Below are 16,585 nucleotides of genomic sequence, written 5' to 3'. Positions count from 1 at the left end.
AATTCTTAGGGGCCGAATAGGCACTATAGACGGGTAGTTTCTGCTAGCTCTGTCTGTCTTATTGCATATATGAGGCATACACTTAGGCTGGGCCATCAGTTGTATCCTTCATAATAGGCAAATGTGTTAGTACTTAGTACTCAATAAAACACTACCTTTTAATCCGAGAAATCTCACTCACTCGTGAAATAAACGGACATATATTATTGCATCTCAAATTCAACATCACATTCTTGTCCTGCATCTAATATTTAGAAAGAATAAAAATCACCATAATTCAAAACTTCAAATGATGAGAATTAGTTAACTTCTCCTTTTAACTTTACCCCCTCTAAATCCCATGTTTGATGATTGATTTCAGTCGTGTACGAAAATTCTTTGAACTAGCACCAGTCACAGTACTGTATATAGGATTTGTTTTTAACCATGTATGAAAATCTTTTATACGAGCTGTAGTCACAGTATTATGAGAAAAATTAGTTTTTAATTGGTGAGTCGGTGAATATTTGTAATGGGACAAAAAAAACTTTACCCCTCAAGGTCCCTCCCCAAAAAAGTAATAATAAACATTGACATGGGAGGAATTAGTACCTAAGAGGGTAAAATATATAGCAACCTTGGCCCATTCTATTTTCATATGGTTCTGACAACTGGTGGTTTTGTAATAGTAACAGTCCATACTTGATCTAGAAGAATCAGAATTACTAGCTTCTTAAATCCTAATAGATGTCTACTCTGCTATATAAATACCTAGTGGAAGCCGTAGCTACCATGTTTCCACCACTATATTTACTGCTTTATGGTGCCAAATCAGGATCAGTACACAACTTGCCAGAAAATATGTCATTCATGGCAGTGAAGGAAAGCAACACAAGCCAAAAGAATCATCAACAACAAGAAGCTTGTGATCCTTGCAAGTCTTTTGGCCAAAAGTGCAGTCACTTGGTCAAGAAGCAGCGTGCCAAATTCTACATTCTTCGCCGCTGCATCGCCATGCTTTTGTGTTGGCACGAGCGTGCTGAGACATGAGGCCTCACTAGTATCATCCTTTTCTCTATGGTTGTAACATAAAGATAGTACTATGTCACACTGCAAATTCAAAATCGTTGCCATTTTCTAATAGGGTTGCTTGCATTGTGTGTAATTACGTGCAGCTTACATGTGAAAGAGATTAGATCTGTTTCAAGTTTCTCAACTATTGAGTAGATCTTCTTTTTCATATGTCATTAAGAGCTTCTCAAACTTGCATATATGTTATATTTGAGGTTTAATTAGTTCATTGGGGAGCTTAAACTCATGCATCAGCATCTTGTGCTTCAAATCTTGAGAGTAATTTACTTTTTTCTTTCAGTTTGATTTTTTTTTTAAATGATGATTGTTGAAATGATCTGTGAGATTCGGATTTAATGACTATTTAATGTTGATTGCTTTGTTTGTAGAGAACTACATCTTTATATTTCATCTAACTGAATAAATTACATGTCATTTATGCTCTCAGAGATCTCAGGAGGTGAGTAGTATCTTTGGAATTAATTAGTGTTCCTAACTATTGCATAGTTCTCACGGAAGATAAAGCAGTAATTAATGTGAAACTAACTTGTTATAACTTATATTAATGTTTGTTTAAACTCTAACTTCCAGTGACACTATTGCACATTTCTGCAGAAATATATTTATTGACTATATTAAAAAAAGGAAGAAATTAATTAACCATGTGGATGTGGCTACCCAAATTTTGCTTCACCTGGCCCAGCCAAGCTTTGAAATGATACGAAAAGAAATTGAAATTAAAAAATGTTGATTGGTTGTGTGGTGATACCGGGAGAGCAGGACTCAGCAGAGATTTTCAAAACTCGAGAAGCTCTTAAAATAGTATAGCATATATATCACTTCTATATGCATCAATTATCATGCAACCCACACCTTAAAAACCCAATACCCGATATGATTAGTCAATTTTTCAGACAATGGTCATCGTGCTAAGGAAACATCAGACAAGATCAAGCCTCAATTTAAATTTATTTTTTCTTGGGTCCATCGCCATTCCCCTTTATACCTTTCCACTTTTTTTATAATATTTTGTGCCTTCAAATCCCACACCGTTGGTCTTCTGGTTAAATGTTTCGATCCGAGCAACAAATGAAACTCATCATGCATAATGAATTTTGGGTCATAATGTTGTATTTGCACAACAGTTTGGTCACAAAAGATTTTACATGGGTGAAATTGAGTTAATGGAGAAGTGATTGGTTTGGTTGGAGAATTTGGAGAGAAATAGGAAGGAGTGAGTCAGCATGAAACAAACTTCACGTGTGGTTGCTTTCTCAAATCATTAGCCTAGCAGAAAAGAGAAATTGATAGCGAAACTGTGTTCTTCACTCTCTTGTCCGCTATGAAATTTCAACGAAATTTCCAATCAAATTAACTTTTTCAAGACATGATAGTTGCACAAATATGCACAGTTTTAATGATAACTTTATTTATTTGAAAGAAGGAAAATGAAATTGGAGGTGACGATGATAAAGGAAAAGTGAGGAAGTACCCTTGAGACGCGGCAAGTATCTAGCTAGGTAGGTTTATGGCTAAGCTCCTAGGACTTGGAGTGAAGGAATATGTTTAACCTTACCTAGGATCAACTCAAAAAAACATGTACATGGTTGAAAAAGTAAAAATTACAAAAGGGTATTATAGTAATAGTAGTGTGAGTGGGTCCAAATAGGAGACAACAAGAATCGTAATGAGAAGAAAAGATGAGTTGTAGGCACGAGCCCTGACCCAGATCCTCGCAGGCCCTGCTTGCACCATGGGCTCACCATTTTTCTAACCTTAGGTCTCACACACCTGCTCCATTCTCTCCTCTACCCTTCACGCATGCATATATATTAACCTAACTCAATACTTCCAACACTTTCTAATCATTAATTCTTTCATTTTTTTTACAAATATCATCAATATTTAGTAATTGTACCTCATTTTAAGAATGAGTTATAATTTAATTTAATTTTAAAAAACTAATTTGTAAAAGAAAAATTGTCCTTATTTATGTATAATATTTTAATCATATCAGAAATCTCCAACACATTATTTTCATGTTAGGTATAAAAAATTTTGGAATCAAATTTATAAGACATCTATGAGTGATCTCATATTGACTTAATAGCAAATGACACAACAATCTCAATAATAATTGTTAAAATATACTTTCAGTCTTAGTATGTTATTAGTATTATACTATATAATCGTGGGAGTACTTTATATATATATATATATTACTTAATCTTAGATTGTCATATATAATAAGATTATTGAATTTTTTAATAATTATTTTAAAAATTATGGATCTATTTAAATAAATTTATCCGTAAGTACTTTAAAAAAAAATAAAATAAATTTATTTGAAAACTAAAATTTTTATACCTAAATTAATTTGAACTTTTTTTGCATATTAATTTTTCCAAAATATTTTTTTAACTTATACGTATTTAAATTAATTTTAGTTTATAAAAAATAATTTTTTTTTCTCTTAAAAGTGTTTATAAAAAGAATTGTCTTACAGACACTATATTGAAAATGATTTTTAATTAATCATAAAGTAAAAAAAAAATTACAACTTAGAGCAAACCGACAATCATTTAAATTTAAAAAAAAAAAATTGAGTGATTGAGTATTTTCTCTCCATGCTGCATGGTTTCAGACATCTTTTTCTTGCCTAGAAATGAAAGTGCGTGTAATTAATGAAATCGTGCGTAAAGTCTATTGACATAATTATAGAATGACAATTCATCATTGACCCTAAAGAAAGTGAAAGAACGACTTCATGGTTCATAGCATCTTAATCAAATTGTTATTGGCTGTTGATATCATATAACTATAAAATGACGGTAACGTCCTCATTATCCCTAAGACAAAAGTCAAAGAATGATTCCGTAGCATCTTATTCCATCATTAAACAACGATACATTATCATTTTTTTCTATAATATTTCATGAAATTTTATAAACTATTGCATTCTTTCTTGTTTTCTTTTCACATGGAAATAAAGGTTCAAATTTAATTGAAACAAGGATATTATAATATAAGAATATAAACTTCATAATCCTTCCAAATTTAGTTCTTTCTACAAAAACTTATGGATGATATCCTTGAATGTAAACAGCATCTCATTTCATTGTTGAATATCTAAATATCGATGTGAAAACTTTGTTCTATTTAAAAAACTATGTACTGCACAATTAGAATTATATATTATTTATTAAATTAAATTAAATGTAGGAATTGGGACGTACATAACTATATATAATCCAAAAGCTTTTATCCCCCTCGCAGACCCTTTTCAAATTCATTGTCCATTACTTCGCGCATTTTGAATAACACCTTTTAAAAATAAACTCCCTAATCAAACTTGAACAACATTTTTGTATTTGTTAAAATAATTGTGGGTCAAAATATCTTAGAAAAATTCAAATTTTACGTTAACTAGATATATGACAAATAAAAATTTATAAATAAGTAGATAATTTTTATTTTATAAGTTTATTTTGTAATATTGAATTAGACCTTAATTTATTTTTTAATATAGTACCAAAATTATCATAAATTTATTTTAAAAGAGTCATTTATCATTGATACACAAACTAAGTCTAATAGTGTTGATCATGTTGGACATGAAGAGGTATATTAAAAAAAATCTAAATCTCCCCTATATCTTATATCATTAAAAAAGGTCACCCACTATTTATCTATGTATCAAACTCAATAGTATTGGATGTGAAGAATGTATTTGGAAAAACTCAAGTTTTATATTGATTAAAGATAAGACAATTTAAGAGTATATAAGTGAGGGGACAATTAGATGTCAAAAAAATGCATACCCACAAGTATCCATGGATAAAATTTATAACAAGTAGAAAATATATATTGTAAATGGGTACCTCCATGTAACGAGTACAGATTTTTTTTACCCACATGCTCACGGAGAGGGAACGGATATCGTAGTATTCGTATTTGTGAATACCAATACCCACTAATATTTAATTTATTTCAACTTGTATAAATTTGATTTTATTTGGATTTTGTTTGGAATCATAATAGTTAAGAATTGCACTTTATTATCTTTTATTTTGATTTATGTGTAATCATAATATTTTATTTTAACAAATATTCACTAGTGAAAAATCAGTCTTTTATGTCATCTCTTTGTCGTCGGACATATAAAAAATATTCACTAGTGTGCTGGTGGTTAATGAAGCCCTAGATGAAGCAAAAAGAAAAAAGAAGGAAACCATCTTTTTCAAGGTAGACTTTGAAAAGGCATACGACTCAGCAAACTGGAACTACCTTTTATATATGCTAAATCGACTTGGGTTTCACAAGAGGTGGGTAAGCTGGATTGAAGAATGTTTGTTGACATCACGTGTTTCTGTGCTTGTTAACGGTAGTCCTACAGAAGAGTTTGAGATGCATAGAGGTTTAAGACAAGGTGACCCACTTGCACCGTTCCTTTATATTGTGGTTGCAGAAGGTTTGACAGGTATGATGAGAGAGGCTACAGAAAAGAAGCTTTTCAATGGAGTGAAGGTAGGCAAGGATCAAGTAGACATCACTTTAGTACAATATGTAGATGATACTATCTTCCTTGGCACGGCCAGCATAAACAACATAATGGTTATCAAAAGCATGCTCAGGTGCTTTGAGGTGGTGTCGGGGATTAAAGTTAACTTTCATAAGAGTAGATTCGGAGCAGTGGGCGTGAAGAGGAACCTTGTTGAGAGCTATGCCCATCTCCTTAATTGTAAACTAATTCAGATTCCGTTCATTTATCTGGGTATGCCAATCGGTGCAAACCCAAGAAAAGAAACTATGTGGCAGCCTATCGTACTGAAGGCTAGGAAGAAGCTATCGACATGGTCAAGTAAAACTATATCAATGGCTGGGAGGGCATGCCTTATCAACTCTGTTCTTACTTCCCTACCTTTGTTCTACCTATCATTCTACAAGATTCCTAAGAAGGTAGAGAGAAAGTTAAAAAGCATACAAAGAAGATTTTTATGGGGTTGCAAGGAGGGAGAACAAAAGATCTCATGGATAAGCTGGGATAAACTCACCCAACCTAAGGAATATGGAGGCCTCGGGATAAAAAACATTACCATGTTTAATGAAGCCCTTCTAGCAAAGTGGAGGTGGAATCTCTTTCACTATCCAAATACCTTGTGGAGCAGGGTGGTAAGATCTAAATATGGTGGTTGTGCTAATTTGTGTTCTGAAGCGACCACCAATAGTGACTACATTTGGTGGCGCGACCTCCTTAAGGTGTGCGGGAGTGGGAGTGAAGACCGGTGGTTTGATAGATTGATAAAATGGAAGATTGGAGACGGCACAAAGGTGAGGTTTTGGCTAGATAATTGGGTTGGGGATGAGTGTCTAGCGAATACTTATCCTAGACTATTTTCAATTTCAGAACAGAAATTCCATCTGATCACTGACATGGGATATTGGATACAAGAAAGGTGGGTGTGGCAATTTCAATGGCGAAGAAACTGGTTCGAATGGGAAAGGAATCAGGAACAATCACTTATGGATGATCTAAGGAATGTCATTTTGCATAAAAATCACCAAGATTCATGGATTTGGTTGCTTGAAGCAACATGAATGTTTTCTGTTAATTCAACTTACAATCATATTACTACACATAGAAGTGGGGCTGAAATGGATAGTAAATTCAAGCAAATATGGAAAACTCGGGTCCCTCCTAAGGTGCAAATATTTGTTTGGAGGCTACTGCATAAGGGAATTCCAACAGTAGAAAACTTGCTTAAAAGGAACATCGTCTTGGGATCACAAGATTTGTTGTGTGTGTATTCTGCAAAACTGAGGTTGAATCTACTCCCCACATTATATGCTCATGCCCATTAGTTGATGCTATTTGGAAACAATGGTTGAGGTCGATTGATTGTCCTGCTCCCTTACCACATCTCATTGAGCAACACTTTTGTTTCATACCGGCATCGCTGGAGTCTAAGTCCGAGGTAGAAAAATGGAGGGTAATTTGGAGTGCTACATCATGGTGTATATGGAGACATAGAAACGCATGTGTCTTTGATGGGGAAATTTTCAATCTGGATAAATTAAATAAAGAGGTCCTTTTCTTTGCTTGGTCTTGGTTGAATATACTGCACAAATCTTTCAACTACACTTTCTCACAATGGAGTATCAACCCCGGACAATGTATTCGAGGCTAATTCAACAGGTAACTGTGTTGGAGACTTGAGGTTAATGGGCATTCTATTTTCTTCGGTCATAGCTACCAATACCGCAAATGATTTCAAGGGAATCAGGTTAGTTGATATGTCACTCCAATACTATTTGTGTCTCACTGCTGTATAATGGAAGAGGAGTGGCAGAAATTCTAGTCTTTGTCGTTGTAATACTGACATATACATGCTCATTTGAAGACTACAATGTGTTAGGCTGGTTGTATTTTGTCGGATTGTCATGAATATGTTGCTAATGCCCTATTTCCTATCTATTGTAAAAGGGTTAAGGTACCCCCTTGTACCTTGTATATATAACATTTATTTGCCTTTCAAAAAAAAAATCAAAAATCGATGTAAAAAAAGATGTAGTGGCATTTTTGTAATTTTTGTGAACTTTTTTACGTCGGACATAAAAGGGTCTAACGTAAAAAGGTCTATTAATCCTCCCGCGCGCGTCAGTATTTGAAAACAAGAGACATGTGGAACGATGTGAGAGAAAGAAGAAGCTCAACTACTTAGGTCAGATTTGTTTTCTGCCACTCTTCACTTTCCTTCTTCGATTTCAGTTTCATCAGAAGTAACACACCAACACCAAATTTTCTTGCTTTTTTACTTTGATATATTTAGTTTTACATTTATTTACTTTCTTTCAATTTTGTGCTATGCTTTCAGCTATGATTATTCAGGATATGGAGCATTTACAAGTAAGGTATGTAACTCGCCTGATTCTTAAGTTTGTAAGTTTGTTTCGCACAGAAGAGTTTGATTTTGCATCTGGAACGGCCTGTTCTGCAACCAGAACGGGCTGTTCTGCTTGCACTGATTATGTTTTTTTTTTGTTTAAAACTTTTTTACGTCGGTTCTTGGCAGTCTGACGTAAATTTACGTCAGATTTACAACCGATGTAAATTTACGTCTCCCGCTTTAATGTCGAACTTTTTTCTGACATAAAAAATTTAAAATAACCGACGTAAATTACCTCTTTTGTACTAGTGATTGTTTCAACATTAAACTTACATGATTGAATGTTTAAAATTCAATTTTTAAATTCACTTATTGTTATTAGTATAATTATGAAGAATATTTGAATTTTAATTTTATAATTTTTAAAAAAATTTATGCAGAATTATATAAATTTTAGTTATAATCTTCAAACTTTTTTATGTTGATTTTTATAACTTTTAAAAGAAAAAAAAAACTATTACAAATAACTAAAATGTATGGTTAAAATATTTTGTTGAATATTTTTAAGCTATTTTTTTTAGTAAATACCCGTGAGTACCTGTGAATACCATGGATATTAAAAAATTATATACAAGTATCCACCTAACAGATATTCGTACGAATATGTGAATGGTTACATATATAACATATTTATCTGATATGGAGCATAGCAGAAAACTACCACTCATACCCACCTTATCCCATTGAATCTATAAGGACAACCCTCATTATGTATTCATACATAGAAATGCATTCTAAGTAGTTACCCAAATTGATCTTATTCTAATAGAAAGTTCTCCTATTTAGATGATTTGATTTTACATGCTATGCGAATAAGTAAAATTTAATTAACTAGGTGAGGAAAAACTAAAAAAAAAATCTTAAACAAATAAGTGTAAATAGATGATTAATTTTTTATAAAATATTATTGTAATTTTGAAAAAAAAAACAATTAAAATTATTTATAAACTTAATATTATTAACTAAAATAACCAATTTTTTAAAGGATGCAAATAAGTTAAAAGGGTCTTATATATATGGACGAAGTAGTATATTTTTTTAATAATTAATAATAACATTAAACTATCAAATTAATTATCCTTGAAAATGTGTGACCATTACAATTTATTCCTTGAAAGATTTAAAAAAAATAACTATAAGAAAGAGTCCCTACAAGTGACTTTCATCAATCAAGTTAATTCGTTAGTAAATAAAAGTTAGTTGATGACATTATTGTGCCACACTAGCATCTATTGTGTATCCATGTTGATTAACACATCATAGATACCAGATTGAAAAATTTGTCACCTTACAATGAATCATATTGAAAGATTTTTGTTTAATTGATAATTTTGTATAAAAACTTTATAAATGCCTATAAACTTCCAAATTGGACATGATCCTAATTCATTCAAATTCATTTCAATCCCATAAAGTTATTAATAACTTACAAGATAGTCTCTATTAATGAATAGTTAACACATACACATTCTAAACTTTCAAATTGGTTACTACACCAGTTTATTAAAGTTCATTTTAGTCTTTAAATGCTACTAATAACTTTCAAATTTATCCTAATCCTAACAATAATCAATACACATGTTCCAAACTTTCAAATTGATCTCTACATTAGTTTATTAAAATTCATTTTAGTCCTTACTAGTTGCTAATAACTTTCACATTATTCTTTATTTAAAGTCATTATATTTTATCTTCCTTATTTATCTCATATGCACTTTTCCTTGTCCTCAAAGTCTACATTTCTTCATTCCCCATCTCACTGTCACACATATCACAATAAACATATCACCCCAATAGGAGATTTCAACCTTTAAACCAAATCTCATTTGCCACTTTCACGTGTCCAACCAAAATCAACCAACCAATGTAAGTCATGTTTTGGTTTCCTCTTCAAATCTATTATAATCTTGGCATTGATTCTCATTAGTCTACCATTGTTTCTCTCACAAGCCCTTGACTTTGTGAGTCAAACCATACTCAACAAGTTATGGGAGATTTTCCACCATCTCTTCATTAATATTATTGTTGTCATCTATAGTTTGTTTAGTAGTAGAAACTTAAAACTTGATAATGTATAGAAATAGAAACTCATTTTAGTGTTGATGATGCTATTGCACCTAATTATATGTCTAAAGTATTTTTTGCTTCCATTATTTTTTATGATAGGTGTGAGAATGAAAATTCATTTGGGGATGATGAGAAGAAGATAATGATGCATTATTAGAATTCTTAGTACTTTGATGCGAGGTAGAGGGTGTGTGCTCTAATAGGGATAATACCATCGATGACAACAAGTTAAGGCTTGAAAAAAGGAAGATTTAGAAAAGAAAAAAAAAGAGAGTGAGAGAGAGAGAGAGAGAGAGCAAGAATATGAACTTGGTGAAGGAAGATGTAGGGAAAAATAAGAGCTCACATGGATTTTCGGCTTCAAATTCATCTGTTTGAAATGTGTGTTCTTTATATTTAATAATGAATTAGTATAGGGACAAATTTGAAAATGTATGTATTGATTATTCTTAAATAGAGACCAATTAAAAAATTATAATTAACTTTTAAGACTAAAATGATTTTTAATGAATTACTCATAGTTTTCATGCATATATAAAGGATAAAAAAAATACTTTGAACAAAATCTTTTAATTTAGTCTTTATAAGGTGATAATTTTTTTTAAATTGATCTCTATAATGTGACACTTTTTTAAATTGTTCATTGTGATGTGTATGTGTTAGATCAATATGAATACTACTAGATGGTGGTATGATACTTAATTTATCACAAGAACTATAATAATAATGTCAACTAACTTTTATCTATTTAAAAATTAACTTGATAGATGAAAATTACTCTCAAAATTATTATTATTATTTTTAATTTTTCATCTTTCATATACTAGATTATAATAGTTATAGAGTTTGATCTTTGAGGAAGAATTTGATGGTGTAAATATGTAAAAATGTGCATGCATTTTTTATATTTAAAAAGAAATAGGGAAACAAAAGTCAAGGAATGGAACTGCATGCGTGACTTGACTAATGGGTAGGCTTGGTGCTTCCAGTTGCAGTAGTAGTAGTACCTAGACAATGTGAAGGAGGGGAGGGGGAGCTAGAAGCAAACACGTGCAATACTGACAAAGTTGAAATGTGAAAGTGAAGTGTTACTGTGTTACCCAAACCCATCTCTTGTGTTTTTCTGTACCACCCACTCACAGCTTCCCACGTGGAGACGCACGTGTGGCTGTTCTTAAAAGTACTGCACACATCCATCATTAAATACTTTTTTTATTCATACCTATTTTTAGGTTATCTTCTCCAACCACTTGTCAGTGCTGCCATAATTTCAGATTCCATTTTCTTTTCTAAATCACACTATTAAAGTGACAAACAAACAATTTTTATGTATCCACACTCCATCCTTCATTTCTATCAAAATTGGACGAAACAATTCACCCAGAGGAAGAAATAGAAAGTAAATTAACAATTAACATGTGGTGACACTAAGTTGTGTTTATCACCTCATTTAACTTTTGCGGTGAAACATCAAAAATACTATTTAAAATGATTGTTCCAAATTGGTAAAAATATTGGTACAAAATTCGAATTCATGAGTCTATAAAACGTTCCTTCCATGTATCTTGCAAAAAAATGAAAAAAAAATCAAACGTGCTATAGATTGTTTGTATTATAATTATAAGTATCTAATAAAAATTATTAAACATAATTAATAAGAAATAAACATATTATAATTTACTTTTTAAGTAATATATCATAATTCACTTTAAGTATATAAATAGAAATTTTTACCCATATTAGTTGGCATACACAGTAGTTATTTGTATTCCTTAAATAAGTTATTTAAGGATTAAATTTTAACTTTAAGTATAAAATAAAAATTGAGAAAATTATACTTATTATATATATATATTCTCAATTTAAATAACAGAAATCAAAGATTAATCATTATTTTTAGTGACATAATTAAACAAAATAGAAAGTCTTTTTTTCTCTTTTTTTTTTAGTAAAAGAACTTCATACAAAATTATATAAATGTCTTTGTCAAACAATTTAAAGTGATATGAAAGGTAGATCAACCTTGACATGTAAAGCCTTGGCTACCTTTCATTCGCCTTCGTGCTTTTATGAAAGACCCACATGAAATTCATATATATATATATATATATATATATATATATTATAATGTTTCACTAATATTTTATATATTTATTATTAGAGATAAACATGTTTTTTAGTATTTCTTAAATAAGTGAGTTTTATTTTGGTCTTTGTACATTTTTCCTTTGTTTTTTATTCCTCTAAAATATAAGATTGTTGTTTTTGATTTATGTAAATTGAACAAATTTTGGTTTTACTTTCTATAAAATATTTTTTTCTTATTTCTTCCTTCAAAAATTTAAAGCCAATCACTATTTTTTTTTGTTATTAATGCTTGTTTTAAACAACATTATTTTAGAAATCTAAAAAATATTTTAAAGCTATTACATGTTAACATGATATAGTATACTAATAAGTATCACTTGAAATGATGATTTGATATTTCATTAAACATGTAAATTTACATAAATGAGTGTCACATATAATATTAGAGAATAAAAAAAATAAAAACACTTTTAAGGATGAAAATTATATATATATATATATATATATATATATATATATATATATATATATATATATACGTGTGTAGATCTCATATATTAATAACATGTATTAATATTTTATTCCAACAAAATTACGTGTTAGTATTTTTAATAAATAAAAATTAAAATAACAACAATAAAAATTGATATTAATAATTTGTATATATCATCTTAACTCTTATCACCAGGTAATTCACTGGTAGTTCAATTATTTGTTAGTATAAATTCATAATATATTTAACTGCAATTAAATTTTCATCAACAAAAACTGTACTAATGAAAACTTATTCAATGTTTTTTTACAGCTGGAAAAACTTATTCAATGTTAAGTTAGCTGTAAATGACACATTTTATAATGTATTTGTTTCAACGAGAGCTATAATTTAATGAACAAAGTTATATTTTCGCTACATATTTAATGACCAATGATAAAGATACATTAATTATTTTAATACCAAACATGCATTAAATAACTCAGAGTCATGGTACAGAATTTCAGTAGTTTATATCATATCATAAATTTGATTTTTTTGTTGACAGATCATAAATTTTATTTTTGGTACCATCATTATAAAAATAAAAAAGAATACACACATTATAGATGCTTTTGTTTTTCAATACAACTATAATTGTGAGACTAATTATTGCTTAGTCTACATCTGCAAGAGTCTTTATTTTTTTTGTACAGAAAGAGGCAAGTTAATTAAGATATTTTTTGTCTCCCTTAATTAGTTTTGTATCTTGAAAAAAGTCATGCAAAATGGGCAAAGGAAAAAGGGAAGGGTGTGGTGTTTCCTCTCCGGCATAATTGTTATCTACGTGTATGATATGATGTTGCATGCTTTCTCTATTATTTTTTCACCATATGATTTGATGTGTTTCTCTTTGATTATTGTGCATTAGATGATTGACAACTAACATTGTCTCCTTCAGTCACAAAAATGAACTTGTCCTCATTTCACGATATAACTTCTTTGTGTGACTTCGTATTTGTAATTGTATGACTGAGCAACATGATCTCTTTCTCTTACATGAAATTTCTTCATCTAAATAATGTTAATGCCTTAGTGGTTAGTAGGCAAGCTTCCAATAGGCGAAGAACAAGACGCGTTAATAATTATAAGGAAAGTGTACTAATTCTCGAAGTTAACACTACACACTCATTTTAGTCTTTAAATTTAAAAAAACGTTCTTATATTAGTTTATAAAACAAAAAAATTGATTGTGGCATTAATTTTTAAAATGTTAATCTTTAAGTTTAACCACTTACTATCATTTTAGTTTTTAAATATATATCAATATAATTATTTTAGTCACATTATTTTGACTTTTGAATTAATGTTACTGTCATTTTACACTTTCAAGGACTAATTTTATAAATTCTTAATTTTAGAAATTAATATGATAGCGTTAAAACTTAGTACTACTCCTAATTCTTTTTTATATGTAAAACGATTTCCCAAGACTTCGATATCTTTTAAACGTTTAATTTATTTGACAAATCCTTTTCTTAATTGTGTATATTCTGCAAATAAGCAAGTCTAGTGGTGTTTAAATCGTCATTTTTATAAGAGATTCCTTGGTATCCCCTTCATCAAACTATATTTTATCGTCTTTCTATAAACTTGTAGATAACTACACAAGTTTATATACATATATATCATTACATACAACTATAAGTATATTTCAATAAAATGGTGACATGAAAGTGAAACCCAAAGAACAGCTAGCAAATTACCTTATCATAGGTCTAAAAAGTGATGGAGGACCCGTTATTAGGACTTGATTTCCACGTGAGACTGTCCCTCATAAAGTCATTTAGTCTAATCAATACCCCATCCCTAAATAATAATATAAATAAAAAATAAAAAGAAGAAAAATGTTTGCAATCCTTGTACCAAACCAACCCGAGGCTAGGAAGTCGTGGGTTGTTTTGCATTAAGGAACATGAACCCTGTTTCTCCCGCAAACCTTGACTTGGGCCATTGTGCAAGTCCCATCGCTAAGCATGTGACGTCGTTAATTTGACTCAAACAAATATTACTAACCCACTTCGAATGTGATTCCAATACGACAATTTTAAAACTATACTTTAAGACTTAATGATAAGTGCACGGGACTTGTAGATGTATAACGGAGGGAGACAACAGGAACCAAATAGTCAAAGCAAAGGAAAAAAACAAATGGCTACAAAAGATTGTACAATTTGCTTTTTATTATTTACTTTATTTCATCTTCTTTTTGGCCCACGTATTTATTGATTCATCTTTGAAAGAAAATATTTTCACTCAGTAAGAAATATATACTCAGAAAATTTGTTTCAACTGACAAAATGTTTGAACAGAAATCAACACTTGACTTTGGCATTAAAACTAGTGGGAAAAATATTAAATTGTTAGAACTAAGACTTAAATGTCTAACAGATTTACTTTTAGGTCCCCAATAAAGCCCAATTTTGAACATGAAGAGTCCTCGAAATGAATAAATATTTTTTGAAGAGTCCTAGAAATTTTGATCCACGACATCACGAGAAGGTAAATAAAATCACGAGACCTTTGTCCAACGATTATTATTTTTTATTAGGGCCCATTTAAATGAATTTCTTTGTAAGCAATTTTAGGAAAAATAAATAAATTATTTTTTTATAAATTAAAATTAACTTATATATAAGTTAAAGAATATATCTTAAAGAAACTGAATAAGAAGTTTTTTAAAATTAATTTATACATAAACTACTCTTAACTTATTGAGAAGTACTACATTTTTTTCTTACTTTTTTTAAGTATTTATACAGAGATTTAACCTGGTGTTCTTAGGATTGATTCTCACAATGTTAAAATAATATCCTATCAGTAGAAACTACACTCTTGATTATAATTTTGAGACTTGTGTGAACCGTGATTTGTGCCTATGGATAATTTTAAAAAATAAGTTTATAGAAACAAACCTTTCCTAGATTTGCTTAAGTGAAAAGAAGAAAACATTGAAACTGATATTTGCCGACCATAATAAGCATTATATGTACGGATAGATCTACTTGCACGTCCTTAGGTTTTATTTTGTTACGGATAGATTGAGGTTGTTTTATTGTGTCTTAGATTTTCCTATCTGTATTAGATTCCATGGCACCAAGTCGAGTTTAGATGTTTTTTTTTTTGTTGGCTTGGCTTTATTGTAACATTGGGAGGCCTGTTCATGGGCCCATTCTTTTGTTAGTGGCCCGTGCTTGTTCTTGCTATGTTTCACTTGTTCTTACTGGGCCAAAAACTCAGATTTGCTATATCATTATCATTTGTACTTAGTTGTTAATTTGTAAAAATTAAAAAGTGAACTATTTTTTTGTCAAGTAAAATGTAGTTTTCAACAGCTAATTTTATCCTAATAAAAAATAATAATTTAAGGATAACGTTCTTTTATAAATAAAAAAAAAAATATTTGTTTAGATTTAGTTTCATGCATTTTAGTTTTCTCTCATTTACTATTAAAATAGTTGACGTAAAATTATTAATACATGATGTTTTTAACGCAAAATCAAATACACCATTTCAATCGAGTAAAACGTTATTTTAAAATACTATTTTGAATCAAAAGTAATTTTGTATTGGTAGATATTGTCTAAAGCGTGAGAAAAATGACTAGAATAAAAAGCATAGTACCTTGTCTGTGTTAAAAGAATAACTATCTAAAAAAAATGATGAAACAAAAAATAAAATAAAAGGGTCTAAAAACAAAGTCCCCACGGGGATGCAATGCGGAGACAAATAAATAAATAACTTCCGAAAAAATAGCATTTTTCCTAAAATAATGTTTTGAAGTGAAAAGAGAAAAAACAAACAAAATGAGAAATGCGCGGACTATATAATTAAAAAATAATAAAAAAAGTTGATATGAATGTGCTTATCCGGGACATGTCGGGTTTCGCAAATCGGAGCA

General features: G+C 30.0%; 1 protein-coding gene across 1 annotated transcript; it reads left to right on the top strand.

Annotated features, from left to right (window-relative positions):
* Positions 1-622: 622 nt before the first annotated feature.
* Positions 623-1,443, top strand: ROT4 (DVL family protein). The gene has a single exon (XM_020358254.3). The coding sequence runs from the start codon at positions 727-729 to the stop codon at positions 1,027-1,029; it is 303 nt and encodes a 100-aa protein (XP_020213843.1). The 5' UTR covers positions 623-726; the 3' UTR covers positions 1,030-1,443.
* Positions 1,444-16,585: the final 15,142 nt, after the last annotated feature.

Source organism: Cajanus cajan, chromosome 6 (assembly GCF_000230855.2).
Source record: "Cajanus cajan strain Asha chromosome 6, NIPB_CcT2T_4, whole genome shotgun sequence".
NCBI lineage: Eukaryota > Viridiplantae > Streptophyta > Magnoliopsida > Fabales > Fabaceae > Cajanus > Cajanus cajan.
The sequence above is the reverse complement of the archived record's forward strand: the minus strand, read 5'-3'. Positions and strand labels throughout refer to the sequence as shown.

What these genes read in the sequence shown, in the direction of transcription:
- ROT4 (XM_020358254.3), top strand. Translation starts at nt 727, where the DNA reads ATGTCTACTCTGCTATATAAATACCTAGTGGAAGCCGTAGCTACCATG.